At 48.7% G+C, this 12,754-nt stretch overlaps 1 protein-coding gene across 1 annotated transcript; it reads right to left on the reverse strand.

Moving 5' to 3' along the window:
- Nucleotides 1–1,276: 1,276 nt before the first annotated feature.
- MPST (mercaptopyruvate sulfurtransferase) lies at nucleotides 1,277–11,207 on the reverse strand. The gene is made up of 3 exons (XM_078873031.1): nucleotides 10,446–11,207; nucleotides 6,007–6,080; nucleotides 1,277–2,686 (listed from the first exon to the last, which is right to left on the reverse strand). The coding sequence occupies exons 1-3, from the start codon at nucleotides 11,149–11,151 to the stop codon at nucleotides 2,441–2,443; spliced, it is 1,026 nt and encodes a 341-aa protein (XP_078729157.1). The 5' UTR covers nucleotides 11,152–11,207; the 3' UTR covers nucleotides 1,277–2,440.
- Nucleotides 11,208–12,754: the final 1,547 nt, after the last annotated feature.

The raw sequence follows: 12,754 nt of genomic DNA on the forward strand, positions 1-12,754 counted from the left end.
CAGCCTCCCGGCAATGGCAAACGTCCGTGGCAAGTGGAATCTGTACCGGTCCCAGACCAATCCCCTTCATTCACCAACCCACACCTGAGCATGTGTGCTGCGGTGTAGTCAAACAACCCTATCGACTCACACGGCGTGTGGAGCCCTTTATCGCGCAGTGACTTGCCAAAGCGCGGAAAATAATGTTGTATGTCGGGCAATTCAAAAAGGGCAAATACGTCTAATTAAAACTAAACTAAGACTCACTTACCTTTTTATCTCTTTTTCAGAAGCGACCTGGTCACAAATGATATCTCATGGCTTATCATGTGGACATTTGTAGCAGCCAAATACTCCAAAAGCACGTTTCTAAATGTGGAGGGGAAAACCGGAAGACACGGAGAAAAATCCACGTGGCCACGGGGAGAACGTGCAAACTCTAAATATACAAGTGTCGGTATGGAACCCATGAACCCCTGTTTACCAGGCGAGGTAGTTAACATCTCGCCAACGTGGTGCCCCATAGCGCCTTGTGAGAGCCTCGAACGATAACCAAAGTGCTAGTCGCAAATGTTATTATTATTATATACATGTTTATGAAAGACAATGTTGGGGGTTACCATTCTAATTAAACAAATAAAAAACTGTTTACGATATATATATAATATTTTCAAATCATAAGGCAATCCGTGTAAAGATTTGAATAAATTATAATACATAGCTGCGAAAAAAATAGTATATAGTAGGATAGTCCTCGATTTACGAACACAATTGGTTCCTAAGACCCGTTAGTAAGTCGGACGGTTTGTAAGTCGGAACGCAGTAATAAGATGTATATTTAAATTCCTACAAAGACAAAGATCCCCCGTATATCCTTAACAGACTGTTGGGTCAAGTGCTGTTAGCAAGCACCTATGAAGGCCGGCACGGCACACGAGGGGGTGGGTGGCCAGTACCACGCCCGGCCGCCTTTGTCTCCCTAGTGGCGATGTTTACACACTGCACCAGGTACTAATTTGAAGCTGAGTCGACCTAGGGGAGGCTCAGGACCGATTCAGATAATCGTCACTGGATGTCGGCCGTGAGCGGGAATCGAACCCGGGTCGCCAGAATCGTAGCGCAGCGCGCTAACCGCTACACTACTGCTGACTAACACAAACACACTCCCATCACGAGGTTTACATCTTGCGGAAGATCGCTCAGCTGAACAAATTAGTGCCGCGATTCAATTTGCAAGTAAGTGAGAGTTCGCGTTTTAAGTCCATGTTAAAATATATTTATTTCATGGCAGCTGGTTTGTAAGTGCGGGAGTTCGTAAGTTGCGTGTTCATAAGTGGATTACAATTTTTATTTTGACATCGCGCTACGGGCATTTCCCCATCTCTAACGTCCCATTTTTTTCAGCTCCCCCAGAAATCCACATCTGACACCGTTGCACTCAGTGTTCCCTCAATGAATAATTTCCCCACATCTCGCATTCGAGGTGGTCGGTCGCCTGGCGATGTCATAGGCAGGACCCTCGTGGCAACGAGGCTTGAGATTCAAAGTTGGCAAGAACAAAGATCCCCCGATATGTCGGTGACATGGATGTGGATGGCTCCCAGCGGGGCCAACCGATCACAAGGGTGATATTTTAAACTTGATTTGAAGCTTTCGTGACTGCAGTCAACACCTAACCAGGTAGGGTGTTGACTGTTGTGTTAGCCGACTCTCTGTGTTGTATTGCATTATATTTCTACGTTTACTAGGTTTTTTTCGCATTCATTCGTACCCGATGATGATTGCTTGTGTTGCAATCGAAACGTCGTATGCTATTATTTAATTTATTTTCTTTCTACGTGACATTACCAAAATAACCAAATAGTAAGGTGATATTTTATTTGGGTTGCCGCGATAGAATATCTCACAACGCATTATCCAATTTCATGACGTGATGATCGTCATCACAATCTGAATTTCGCATAACATTGTAAGTTTATTCCACACGTTTATATTTTTTTATTGTTTTTGTGCTTTGATGTACCGTATTGTAAATAAAGATGTCTGAAGAGCCTTTCAACTACAGTTTACTCAGCATAAGCCAGCCATATAGCTTTTCATAATAATTGCAATCTATCTTGCTTATGACGAACATGGTGCCAGCAATACTGAAAATAATTAAAAATATAACTGACTGTGGAAATTAGCAGGTCATATAATTGCTATGCCATGAATTACTCCGTAAAAAAAATTAACAAAGCGTCGATTTCATGGATAACAGCTGTGCAGTTTAAACTACCGGATTTGTCATTTCGCGGACATAAATTCCGCCAGCAAATATTACCAACGACGACAATCGCGAGGCGCGGATCCGTGTCTTTAAACAACGCCGCACCCGTGGATCTGACCCCCGCACGACGCGACCGCCGTTCAAGCGCCGCGGTTTCAAAATCCCCGCCCGCGTTCTTCAGCCGCCCGCCGTTCAAGCGTCGCCCTCGGACCGCGCTCCGTCTCGCCCCGGCCCCGTCGCGATGTCCTCGGCGGGCGCGCGCGCCGTCCACTCGAGCAGCGAGCCGTCGTAGAGGGCTCCGTCGGGAGCGCCGCACAGGCGAGCGGCCAGCAGCAGCACGCACGCCGTGACCCCCGAGATGCACGTGGCCACGAAGGGCCGCTCCAGGGGCACCCCGCGCCGCTCAAACTCTGCCCGCAGCGCGTCCACGCCGAGCATCTGCGGCAGAAAGTGGTAAACGCGTGAGGACCCCCCCCTCCCCTCTCTCTCTTCCCACCGGTGTGCCGGAGGCGAGCTTGCAGCGTGTCCTTCACGGCGCGGCCGGTTTTTTTTTCCACCGGAGATTCGCGGTGCTGTGACCAAACCGTGACGTCCTCACCTCGCGTGCGCGCACTTCTGTGCGGAATGACGGAGACGTGCAGTGCAACGTCGTGTTTTTGTTGCACAGCCCTCTGATGTCCACCACCACCAATATGAAATCTGTTAATTGCTAGCTGCACAGTAACCTCATCAATAATGAACATAACCTTCATTTTCATAATCGCAAATCAAAGATTATAACTGTAATTCTAGATTTGAAGCTTTCGTGACTGCAAGGATTCATACTCTTAGGTTTTTTCGGTAAAGTCACGTTGGTAAAAAATATAATAAAATCACACTTGATACAGTAAATTTAGCTGTAACGGTTCCACCTAAAGACGGAAACTTGTGTTGCCTCCGAAACGTCGTGATTTAATATATTTATTTTCATTTGTTATTATTTTCTTTTTTACTTACGTGACTTTACCGAAAAAACCTAAGAGTATTATAACTTTGGATTTAAAGCTTTCGTGACTGCAGAGATTCATCTTCTAGGTTCTTTCGGTAAAGTCACGTAGAAGGGAAATAATAAAATAATAAAAATAAAACATAATAAAATAATTCTCACGACGTTTCGGCCACAACGGACGGCTGCTTGCGTTGTGGCCGAAACGTCGTGAGTATTTATTTTATTATGTTTTATTTTTATTATTTTATTATTTCCCTTCTACGTGACTTTACCGAAAGAACCAAGAAGGAGTATTATAACTGTACTCATTTGGAAAAAAAAGATATCAACTAATGAGAGTGGAACTAATTTTATCTATGCCCCTATTATCTGCTCAGGCTATCAGTTCCCCCAAACCTATCTGCAATAATCCTATTATATTCTTGCGTATCGCATTTTAATTCAGGAACTAATTGTCAATGTCGAAGTCTGCTCGCCTCAAGAGGGTTTCAGGAGAGGTTCGTGCAGTTTTGCTGTTCCTTCTCCATTGAAGGAGTGCAGACTTAGAGTCGATGTCTCTATGGTCCATAGTGTGGGTGTCATGGCCACATTACCACTACTGTGGCTTGTCTTTGATTGTCTATTGACAAAGGCGATGTGCGCATCAGCCTGTTGATGTTCTGATGCAGTTGATGGTGACACCACCGATGTGTCTTCAATGAATGTCAAAGACAGGAGGTGCGATGTTTGGGTCTCGAATGAAATGTTTATTCTGTACGTCCACATTGTTCCGCTCTTTTCAGCAGCGTTTTTCAGGATCTGGGTGAGATTCTACGATGGTGACAGAAGAGAGGGGATCGGGACGTAGAGGAACATTGTTGAGGTCTTGGTTGATGATGGGTCGGTGGTTGTCGTTGGCAATAAAACATGCCAACTCCCTTGCAGTTTGCGCGATGACTCTGCGGATATTTGGTGGCAGAATGTTCACCAGAACAGGGAGCCAGGGGATTGGTGTCGGTTTCAGGTTTCTGTTTAACGAGTCGGCTTTCGCGACCAATATTATTCATAATAAAGGTTTTTGGGTTAGATCGCGTAAGTATAAATGTGTCGTAATCCTCCACCACCCGACGTAGTTATGATGCGCATTGCGTTATTTTGTGTATGAGCTCCCTGACCAGGCTGGAACACAATCCTCTGCCACTGAGTGGATCAGTGGGAGGGAGGCAGTTCACAGCACATCAGCTCAGTCGCTCCAAGTCCTTCCTGTAACATTCTGTAGCAGGGCGATTCTTGACTTACAGCTTTCGTGACTGCAGGAATTCATAGTCTTGGGTCTTTCGGTAAAGTCACGTCGATAGGTTCAAATAAAATAACAAAAATAACAAAAACTACGACGTTTTGATCGCAACACAAGCAATCTGATGACGATTGCTTGTGTTGCTATTTTGTTCTTTTCTTTGAACCTATCTACGTGACTTTACCGAAAAACCCCAAAATATGGCTATTCTTGATTTGGTCTTTTCACAGATCTGTTTTGTGTAGGGGCTTGGAGGTCAGGCTGCTATCTGTCACAACTCCTCGACATCTTGGAGTGGGCTCATAGCGCACTGGGCTACCACAGAAGGACACATCGAGGGTGACATGAACGTTCAGGTGGAAAGTCCCTGTGTTGGGTTCGGAGGGATTTGATTGGAGTCTCCACTGATGGACACCGATCAAGTGAGATCAGCTGTTAGAGCGCTGGCAATCGTCTAGCAGTTGGTGCCCTGTGCAGCAAGGGTCGCGTCATTTGCATATATGAACTTGTGAGGTGATGTACATGGGTGGTCACGATACATGTTAAATCGTGGCAATGCTGGTACAGACAGCGCTTATACTGGTAGGAGCCTCCTGGTTACACCAGCCCACAGGGGATTATTGTGTCCGTCCGTCGTGCAGGGAGGGGCTGGGTGTGGAGGGAGGGGCTGGGTGGGGAGGGGAGGGTGGGGAGGGGCTGGGTGGGGAGGGAGGGGCTGGGTGGGGAGGGGAGGGTGGGGAGGGGCTGGGTGGGGAGGGTGGGGCTGGGTGGGGAGGGGCTGGTCACCCCGTGGTGCCCTTATAAAACTCAAAGTTTAACCTACTCACGCCGGCTTGTGCCCGCCCTCACAGTCGGCCATATTTGCGATATACACCACGCCGCCGTTGACCCTGGCCATTGACCGAGCAACCCAACGTTCCTACCAGCTCCCTCCGCAGGAATGTGTTAAGGAGGCCATTGTTTCACGTTGTCTTGTGGCTTTGTTCACCAGCGAGGTGCATCCTGTAGTACGGGAATTACGGGTATTATCCGTTTCTTCCTCACTCATCATTGCGGCACTGCCATCTTCATTCATCGTAATGGTCTTCGTAAATCCGTAACCTTCTTCATTGCCATTCATTTCCACAATCATCATCGTTATCACAAACATCATCATCGTCGTCATCATAACAATCATCATCCAAATCCGTTGATGTTTCAGTCATCACCTGTTAGCAATTCAACGTACAGGATTTAATTGAGCATCCACGAGTGGCTATGGACAAGGATAAATGGCTCTACACGAAATTGATATCAGTCAAAATGTTCTGTGACCTGTTTTTTTTACATTACATTGGAAAGCTCGTCCTGTTATCTGTGCTATTCCAGGGGTCAAAGTTAGCTTTTCCAGTGTGCAAAATCACTCCAGGAGGTGTAAGAAATCTGAGTACACGAGTGATTGTTCGGAAATCAACGTCAGTGCTTACTGGTTAACTGTGACAAAGTCTCACTCACCAGCCCAGTGTGCGGGTCCATGACGCTGCTGAGAGGCATGCACACCGACCCAGGTATGTGGCTGGAAGAGAAGTCTACAAGACAAGCAGAGTCAAGTTAAACGTGGTGCACTTTGACTGCCAGCGACAAAGGGTTGTCATATTGTTCGACCGGGGGTTTGATTACTGGTCACGGATGTTAGCTCTGGCAAGGGAATCCAATTCCCCCACGACGTTCAGGGCAGACGATTGATAGGAGACTGAAAAATATTAAAATTATTTTGAGACGAGCTTTTTTGCCCAACAACAAGAATAGGTTTGACCCTTTCTGGCAATGAAACAGGAGGTGTTAAGATGTTCAAACACCAATTAGAAACATTTTGCAAAAATATAATAATAGGGTTTCCCCCTTTCTTTTATTTTTCGGCAACAAAACTGAAACCTTTTTACAATGATTCATGTCTGCATTAACCACAATACTTGCAGTCAAAATGCAAACAAAAAACACACTATGATAATATATTGGCATTACCCTTGAAACTGATTGGTCCACACCAAGGGACGGCTTTCTTTTGAGCCTCGACCCAATTGGTGCTCGGTAACTGCAAAAGAATTAAAAAAATGTCAACGGGTGCTCTTCACGAATGACGTGATCTGTTCGTGCTCGCTGCTTACTCTTAGAAACCACATTGCGTACCATCAATGTTTGCATGTTCACCACAAGTACGTGTGGTTAATGCAGACTTGATTCCTTGAAAAAGGTTTATTTTTGGTGTTTTAACATTTAACATCTCCTGTTTTATTGCGAGAAAGGGTAAATTCCTGCAGTCACGAAAGCTTTAAGTCAAGATAAAACCTATTCTTATTTTTTCATACTTTTATACTGGCAAAAGGTTTTATTTTATAGCGAGTAACTGCAAACGAATAAAAAAATGTCAACGGGTGCTCTTCATGCATGACGTGATTTGTTTGCGCTCGCTGCTTACTCTTGGACACCACATGGTGTACCATCAATGAGTTTATAAAGGTATTTTATATCGCGATAGGTTACCACATACAGCAGATGGGGATTCTGAGAGATCGGTGTGAATACCAAAGGGGTTCAACATCCAGACGAGGAAACTTATTGGAGACCTTGACAGCAGCGGGAGAAACTCCCCGATCCACAGGCCCAGCTTCCTTGTTCCTCTCTGCATTCCATTGGGCTGGGCTTCCATGGAATCGGGGCGTAAGAGGGTGTAAGGCCGTGCATAAATGACGTCACGCGATTTTTGACGATTTTTGACCCCCCCCCCCTTTCGTCACACGACGCCACAAAAAGTCAGACCCCTCCCTCAAATATGACGTCACAAAGCTCTGCCCCCCTCCCCTCCCAAAAATAAAACATGTTTCAAATCGCTTTAAACTATTGTCATTGTAGTGCGTATTTAATGTGGCGCTGCACTCTGGTGTTGTAGGAGAAAACATTTATTAAAAAGTATATTAAATTAAGTAGAACGTGTTGTCTATATTTATTTCTCAACACGTCACATTTCTCAACAACAAATGTCTGACCCCCCCCCTAGGTGCGTGACGTCATTTATGGACGGCCCCTAAGGAGAGTGTTAACTGTGGGGGGGGGGGCTAATGCTACATTTGGGGCACAACGTGGGGCGGGATGTGAACTACATCGCCTGGTATATCGGTGGTCGTGGGTTCGATCCCGACCCTTTCGCCGGTTTGCGTGTCTCTCTCTCTCTCCTTGGTCGCGTGGATTTCTATCCGGGTCCTCGAGACTGCTATAGACGCACGCACGCACAAGCCCCCTCCTGCTGTGTGGAACCCACGTGGAGGAGGAGGTGGGAGGGTTTGAATTGGATCATTGGAGGGGTGGATGGGTTGGTGTGTGTGTGGCTGATGGGCCGATGAGTGAGTGAGTGTGCGCACACTGTTGGCATCAGCACGCTGCTATAATCTGCCCAGTGTGTTGTGCGTGCGCCTGTGTGTGGTGCGTGCCTCGAGCTGCCTGTGAGAGCCCAGCCTCTGAGCCGCTGCTGCTGCGTGTGCTGGCTACGCATGTGCTGCTTTCTGCTGCTGCTCGCTAGTTTGGTGGTTTTGGGGGAGAAGTTATTTTTTTCTTATTCTTCTCCGTCGTTTGTCTTATCCCCACCCCACCACCACACCCCTCTCACCCCCATCCTTGCTTAAGTGTGTGCGCTGCTTGCGGACGCCGGAGAGAGTGAGGAGCGTCTGCCATCAACCACCGCCGCTGCTGCTGCCCGGAGTCGCGTGTAGTTTAGAGGCCGACCGAAACTGAATTTATGGTTTCGGCCGAAAACGAAACCAGACCGAAAATAAAAAAAAACTATGCCGAAAGAGGCCATTTGCCAACTTTCGGCGCCGAAGCCGAAACCAAATTTCGGTCGGCCTCTCTCGACTGCTATAAATTTCCACGCGATAATTCACTTCGTTGAGCAATCATTTGTGATCCAGGTCGCTTCTGAAAAAGAGCTACGTAGCTCAGTGGGCTTTGCCTGGTAAAATAAAAAATAGTTTTGTTTAGTTTTACATTCGGTGGTGCGGGCCACACCGCAGCCCCCCCCCCCCCTTGGCACAAAACCTGTCCACGATCAGTAAAAAACTGGCAGCCAAATCGGTTAAATTAAAAAGAAAAATAACTACATTTGTGGCTGTGCTATTACAATGACAATTAACGTCCCATTACCGATCCACTGCTGGAAGACTCCCCCCCCACCCCCCACCCCCCACGGTCTTGTCGGTCTGCAGAGTTGTTCGCTTGGCCATTCGTGCGGGTTTTGTGAAGGAGGGGTTGAGGGTCACCGTGACCCGTTCGGATATTAACTCGCCACGGATGATAGATGAACCTCATGGCGGGACGCCGGGTCCCGAATAAACGGAAGTCAAAATCGTAATTCATTAATTTATTTTTGGCGACTCTGTCCCACCGCGCACATAAACGCCACAACCCGCCTGGCGCGGATCATTCTGTGGTCACGTCGTGTTCAAGCGCAGCAGCAGCAGCGAAGACGAATGCGCACAAGAGCTGAACAAGCGAATGCACTCCATGCTCGGGTATGGGCAGGATCACAAGTCTTATCCAAAGCTGCTCAAACTGCCTGCAACCCCCCCGTATTCTTTCACAGGGAATTCGGGTTGTCAGGTCCATACAGCGTACAGCCGTTTCAATGCGGGGAAACAATAATAATACATTTGTGTCTATTTGTGTGTGTTTCTCCCCTTGTGATGGGACTGTAGGATGAACATTGAGATTTATCAGGGCACGGGGTGGCCAATAAGGTCTGAAGTGGTCTGTAATAAGGTAGGGCACTGATAAGAGGTTGACAGCTATTCCTTCATATAACTGTCTCCCCAATCTTGACTTAAAGCTTAAGTCTTTTATTTGTCATAACGGTATGCATAACAAAGTGAAACTGCTCTCTTATCTTAATTTTTATTTGTGACCCACCAATGTCTGCAGCCAGGATCAATCGATGACAATCCTATTACCTGCAGATATTTTACGGATGAGATGCGTAACAGATGAGTTGCATTGCACCGTTAATTCCTCCTGCTTGATAATACTTCTCTTGTCCGTATGCATCTGTGCAGATAGTTTTTTTTGCGCGGTTAAGCCATAGTCCCCACATACCGCTCGTATCAGTGCGGGTAAGAGGAGCGGCGACCCACTACTCTGTAGAGTAACATTTGTATAAACGCTTGTTACAATATGAACAGCGCATTGAAAACGAGTACTATGTTATGTACTGTTTACAAAGTGTGTTCACAAATCCACACTGAGTAACACGATGATTGACAGAGGGGTGTAAATTATTTTTTCGAAAGTGTATTTAAATAGAGGTACTGCAGGTAAGTAGTTTTCAGTTTTAAAGGCATAGTTTAACAAGACAACACTTGCCACCATCCTTCAAACCCAGTGGTGAAATAGAGCAAAGTTTTTGTTCACATTATAATATAATGTTTATGCGAGAGCCGGGGGCTTATGGGACCTCGGGGTCCCGCCATGAGGTTCATATGTGGCTAGAAAACTAACTCTGAACAGCTGATTTCCACGAAGAGCAAGCCAACTATTGCATCCCTGCACCATGCGTTATTACAATGAGACAAACCTAAAATGTTTTTATCTGTGCTTCTATCTGCTGATATCACCGGCTTGTGGGTGACCAGCATCACGCTCGTCCGCTTTTGTCTTCCCAGTGGTGATATTTACACACAGCACCAGGTACTCATTTAAGGCTGAGTCGACCTAGGGGAGGCCCAGGATCGGTTTAGATAATCGTCACCAGTGTTGGCCATGAATGGGAATTGAACTCGGGTCGCCGGGTTCGTAGCGCAGCGCGCTCACCACTGCACCACCGCTCCCCGCATATACACTCACCCAGACACACACACACGCACACACGAATGTGTCACTTCTCTCAGCTCTCCCTCAACATATCTCACCTGGCAGTAGCTGCGGCTCGCTGCTCGTGACACTGCCCTCAGGTCTTGAGTCCACCAGCACGAACTCCTTGCTGCTCATGTTGTCTCGGATCTCCTCGAAGCTCTTCAGCTGCCCCGGCAGCGGCTCGGTGGCGTGGAAGAGCCACGCACCGTCACCATCTCCTCCTCCTGCTCCTCCACCTCCAGGATGTCCCCCATCTCTGAGTCGTCCTCCAGATGCCGCCGGAGCCTTGGGGAGCCCCGTCTCGAGCGGGAAGCCGCCGGCCCTCCACGCCTCGAGGCCGCCGTCCAGCAGCGACACGGCGCCGTGGCCGAACACCTTGAACATCCACCAGACGCGGGCTGCCGTGGGGTCGGGGCTGTTGCTGTCGTAGACGACGACGTGCGAGCGGGCCGACACGCCTAGCCCGCGGGCGAAGAGGGTGAAGGCTGCGGCGGTCGGCATGGCGTGGAAGCCAAAGGTGCACTCCCGGTCGCTGCTCTCATCCAGGTCGAAGAAGGCGGCACCTGGGATGCGAGCGTCGACGAACTCCTGGTGGGCATCTCTGCCCATACCCGGCATGTACCACGACGCATCGAGTACGAGCACCGGGCCAAGTGGTGGTGGTGAAGAAGACGGTGGTGATGGGGGCGTTGAGAAGGAGGGAGAAATGTTCTCGAACAGCCATCGGGCCGACACGAGAGCCGGAGACTGAGATCCTGACATGTCGCTGGCTGGATGTGGACTGCGAGAGCGCAGTGTGGGGTGCGTGGGTGGATGGTGGTGGTGGTTTGGAGTTTATTTTGCTGCGGCTGCTGCGGCTGTTACTTAGTTACTGATCCAGCCGTGGGACCTTTACCAGTAAAAAGCAAAAAAAATGAAATCGGTTTATGAAACTTGTTTGGAATGCTTTCCCCAAAAGCTCCACGTCGGATTGGTGGGTTGTGCAATACATATGTCTTTTATTAGGGAGATATTGGGGAGGCATTCTTGGGTATTTCGGTAAAGTCGCGTAGATAGGTTCAAATAAAATAACATAAAACTACGACGTTTCGACCGCAACAGAAGCAATCGTCATAATTTTCTCTTGATGACGATTGCTTGTGTTGGGATCGAAAAGTCGTAGTTTTTTGTAATTTTTTTGCTATTTTCTTTAAACCTATCTACGTGACTTTGCCGAAAGACCCAAGCATATGAATTCCTTTTAGATTTGAAGTTCCTGCAGTCACGAAAGCTTTAAGTCAATATTGGGGAGACAGTTATATGAAGGAATAGCTGTCAACCCCTTATCAGTGCCCTACCTTATTACAGACCACTTCAGACCTTATTGGCCACCCCGTGCCCCTGATAAATCTCAACGTTCATCCTACAGAGTCCCATCACAAGGGGAGAAACACACACAAATAGACACAAATTTCTGATTATTGTTTGCCCACATTGAAACAGCTGTACGCCGTATGGAGCTGACAACCAGAATTCCCTGTGCAAGAATACGGGGGGGGGGGGGGTTGAATCGTGATGGGTTGACAGGGTACGTGAAGGCGAGGTTATTGTCTGCGTATCTGTGTTGTTTCGTCGCGATATTCTCCACAGCGGCGCTGATGATTATTGCGTTAAAAAGTCGCCTCCACCGCACTGCAACTGCTCGCAACCGGTTGCATCGATTTCCACACGGAAGCGATCCAGTTGCACGGAACCAAGTTGCGCAACAGTGATCACAAGCATCCACTAGATTCGATTACCACCACTTTCTGACTACCGTAATCGGTAATTGATAATGGATTCTAAAGAAACGGTGACCACTTTATACCGGTTTTCGGTTCACAATCTGAACCCTCGGATCAGGCGATCGCCGTGGAAAGCCCCCACGACTTCACCCCGCCCCTCCATTCCCCTCGCCCCCCCCTCTCCCTCCCACCTCTCCCCCGCTCCCACTCCGCCATTCCCCCTCTCCCCCGCCCCCCCTCTCCCTCCCACCTCTCCCCCGCTCCCTCTCCCCCGTTCCCCCCCTCCCCGCCCCCTTTCCTCCGGCCCCCTCTCCCACCGCGCCACCTCTCCGCCCCTCCCCCCTCTACCCCCCCTCTCTCCCCCTACCCCCCTCCCCCTCTTTCTCCCCCTCACCCCGCCCCCTCTCTCCCCCTACCCCCCTCCCCCTCTTTCTCCCCCCGCACCCCGCCCCCCTCTCTCCCCCTACCCCCCCTCTTTCTCCCCCTCACCCCGCCCCCCTCTCTCCCCCTACCCCCCCCTCCTCCTCTTCCCCCCCTCATCACGCCCCCCTCTCTCCCCCTACCCCCCCTCCTCCTCTTTCTCCCCCTCACCACGCCCCCCT

The sequence above is a fragment of the Lampetra fluviatilis genome, chromosome 35, assembly GCF_964198595.1.
Source record: "Lampetra fluviatilis chromosome 35, kcLamFluv1.1, whole genome shotgun sequence".
NCBI classification, from domain to species: domain Eukaryota; kingdom Metazoa; phylum Chordata; class Hyperoartia; order Petromyzontiformes; family Petromyzontidae; genus Lampetra; species Lampetra fluviatilis.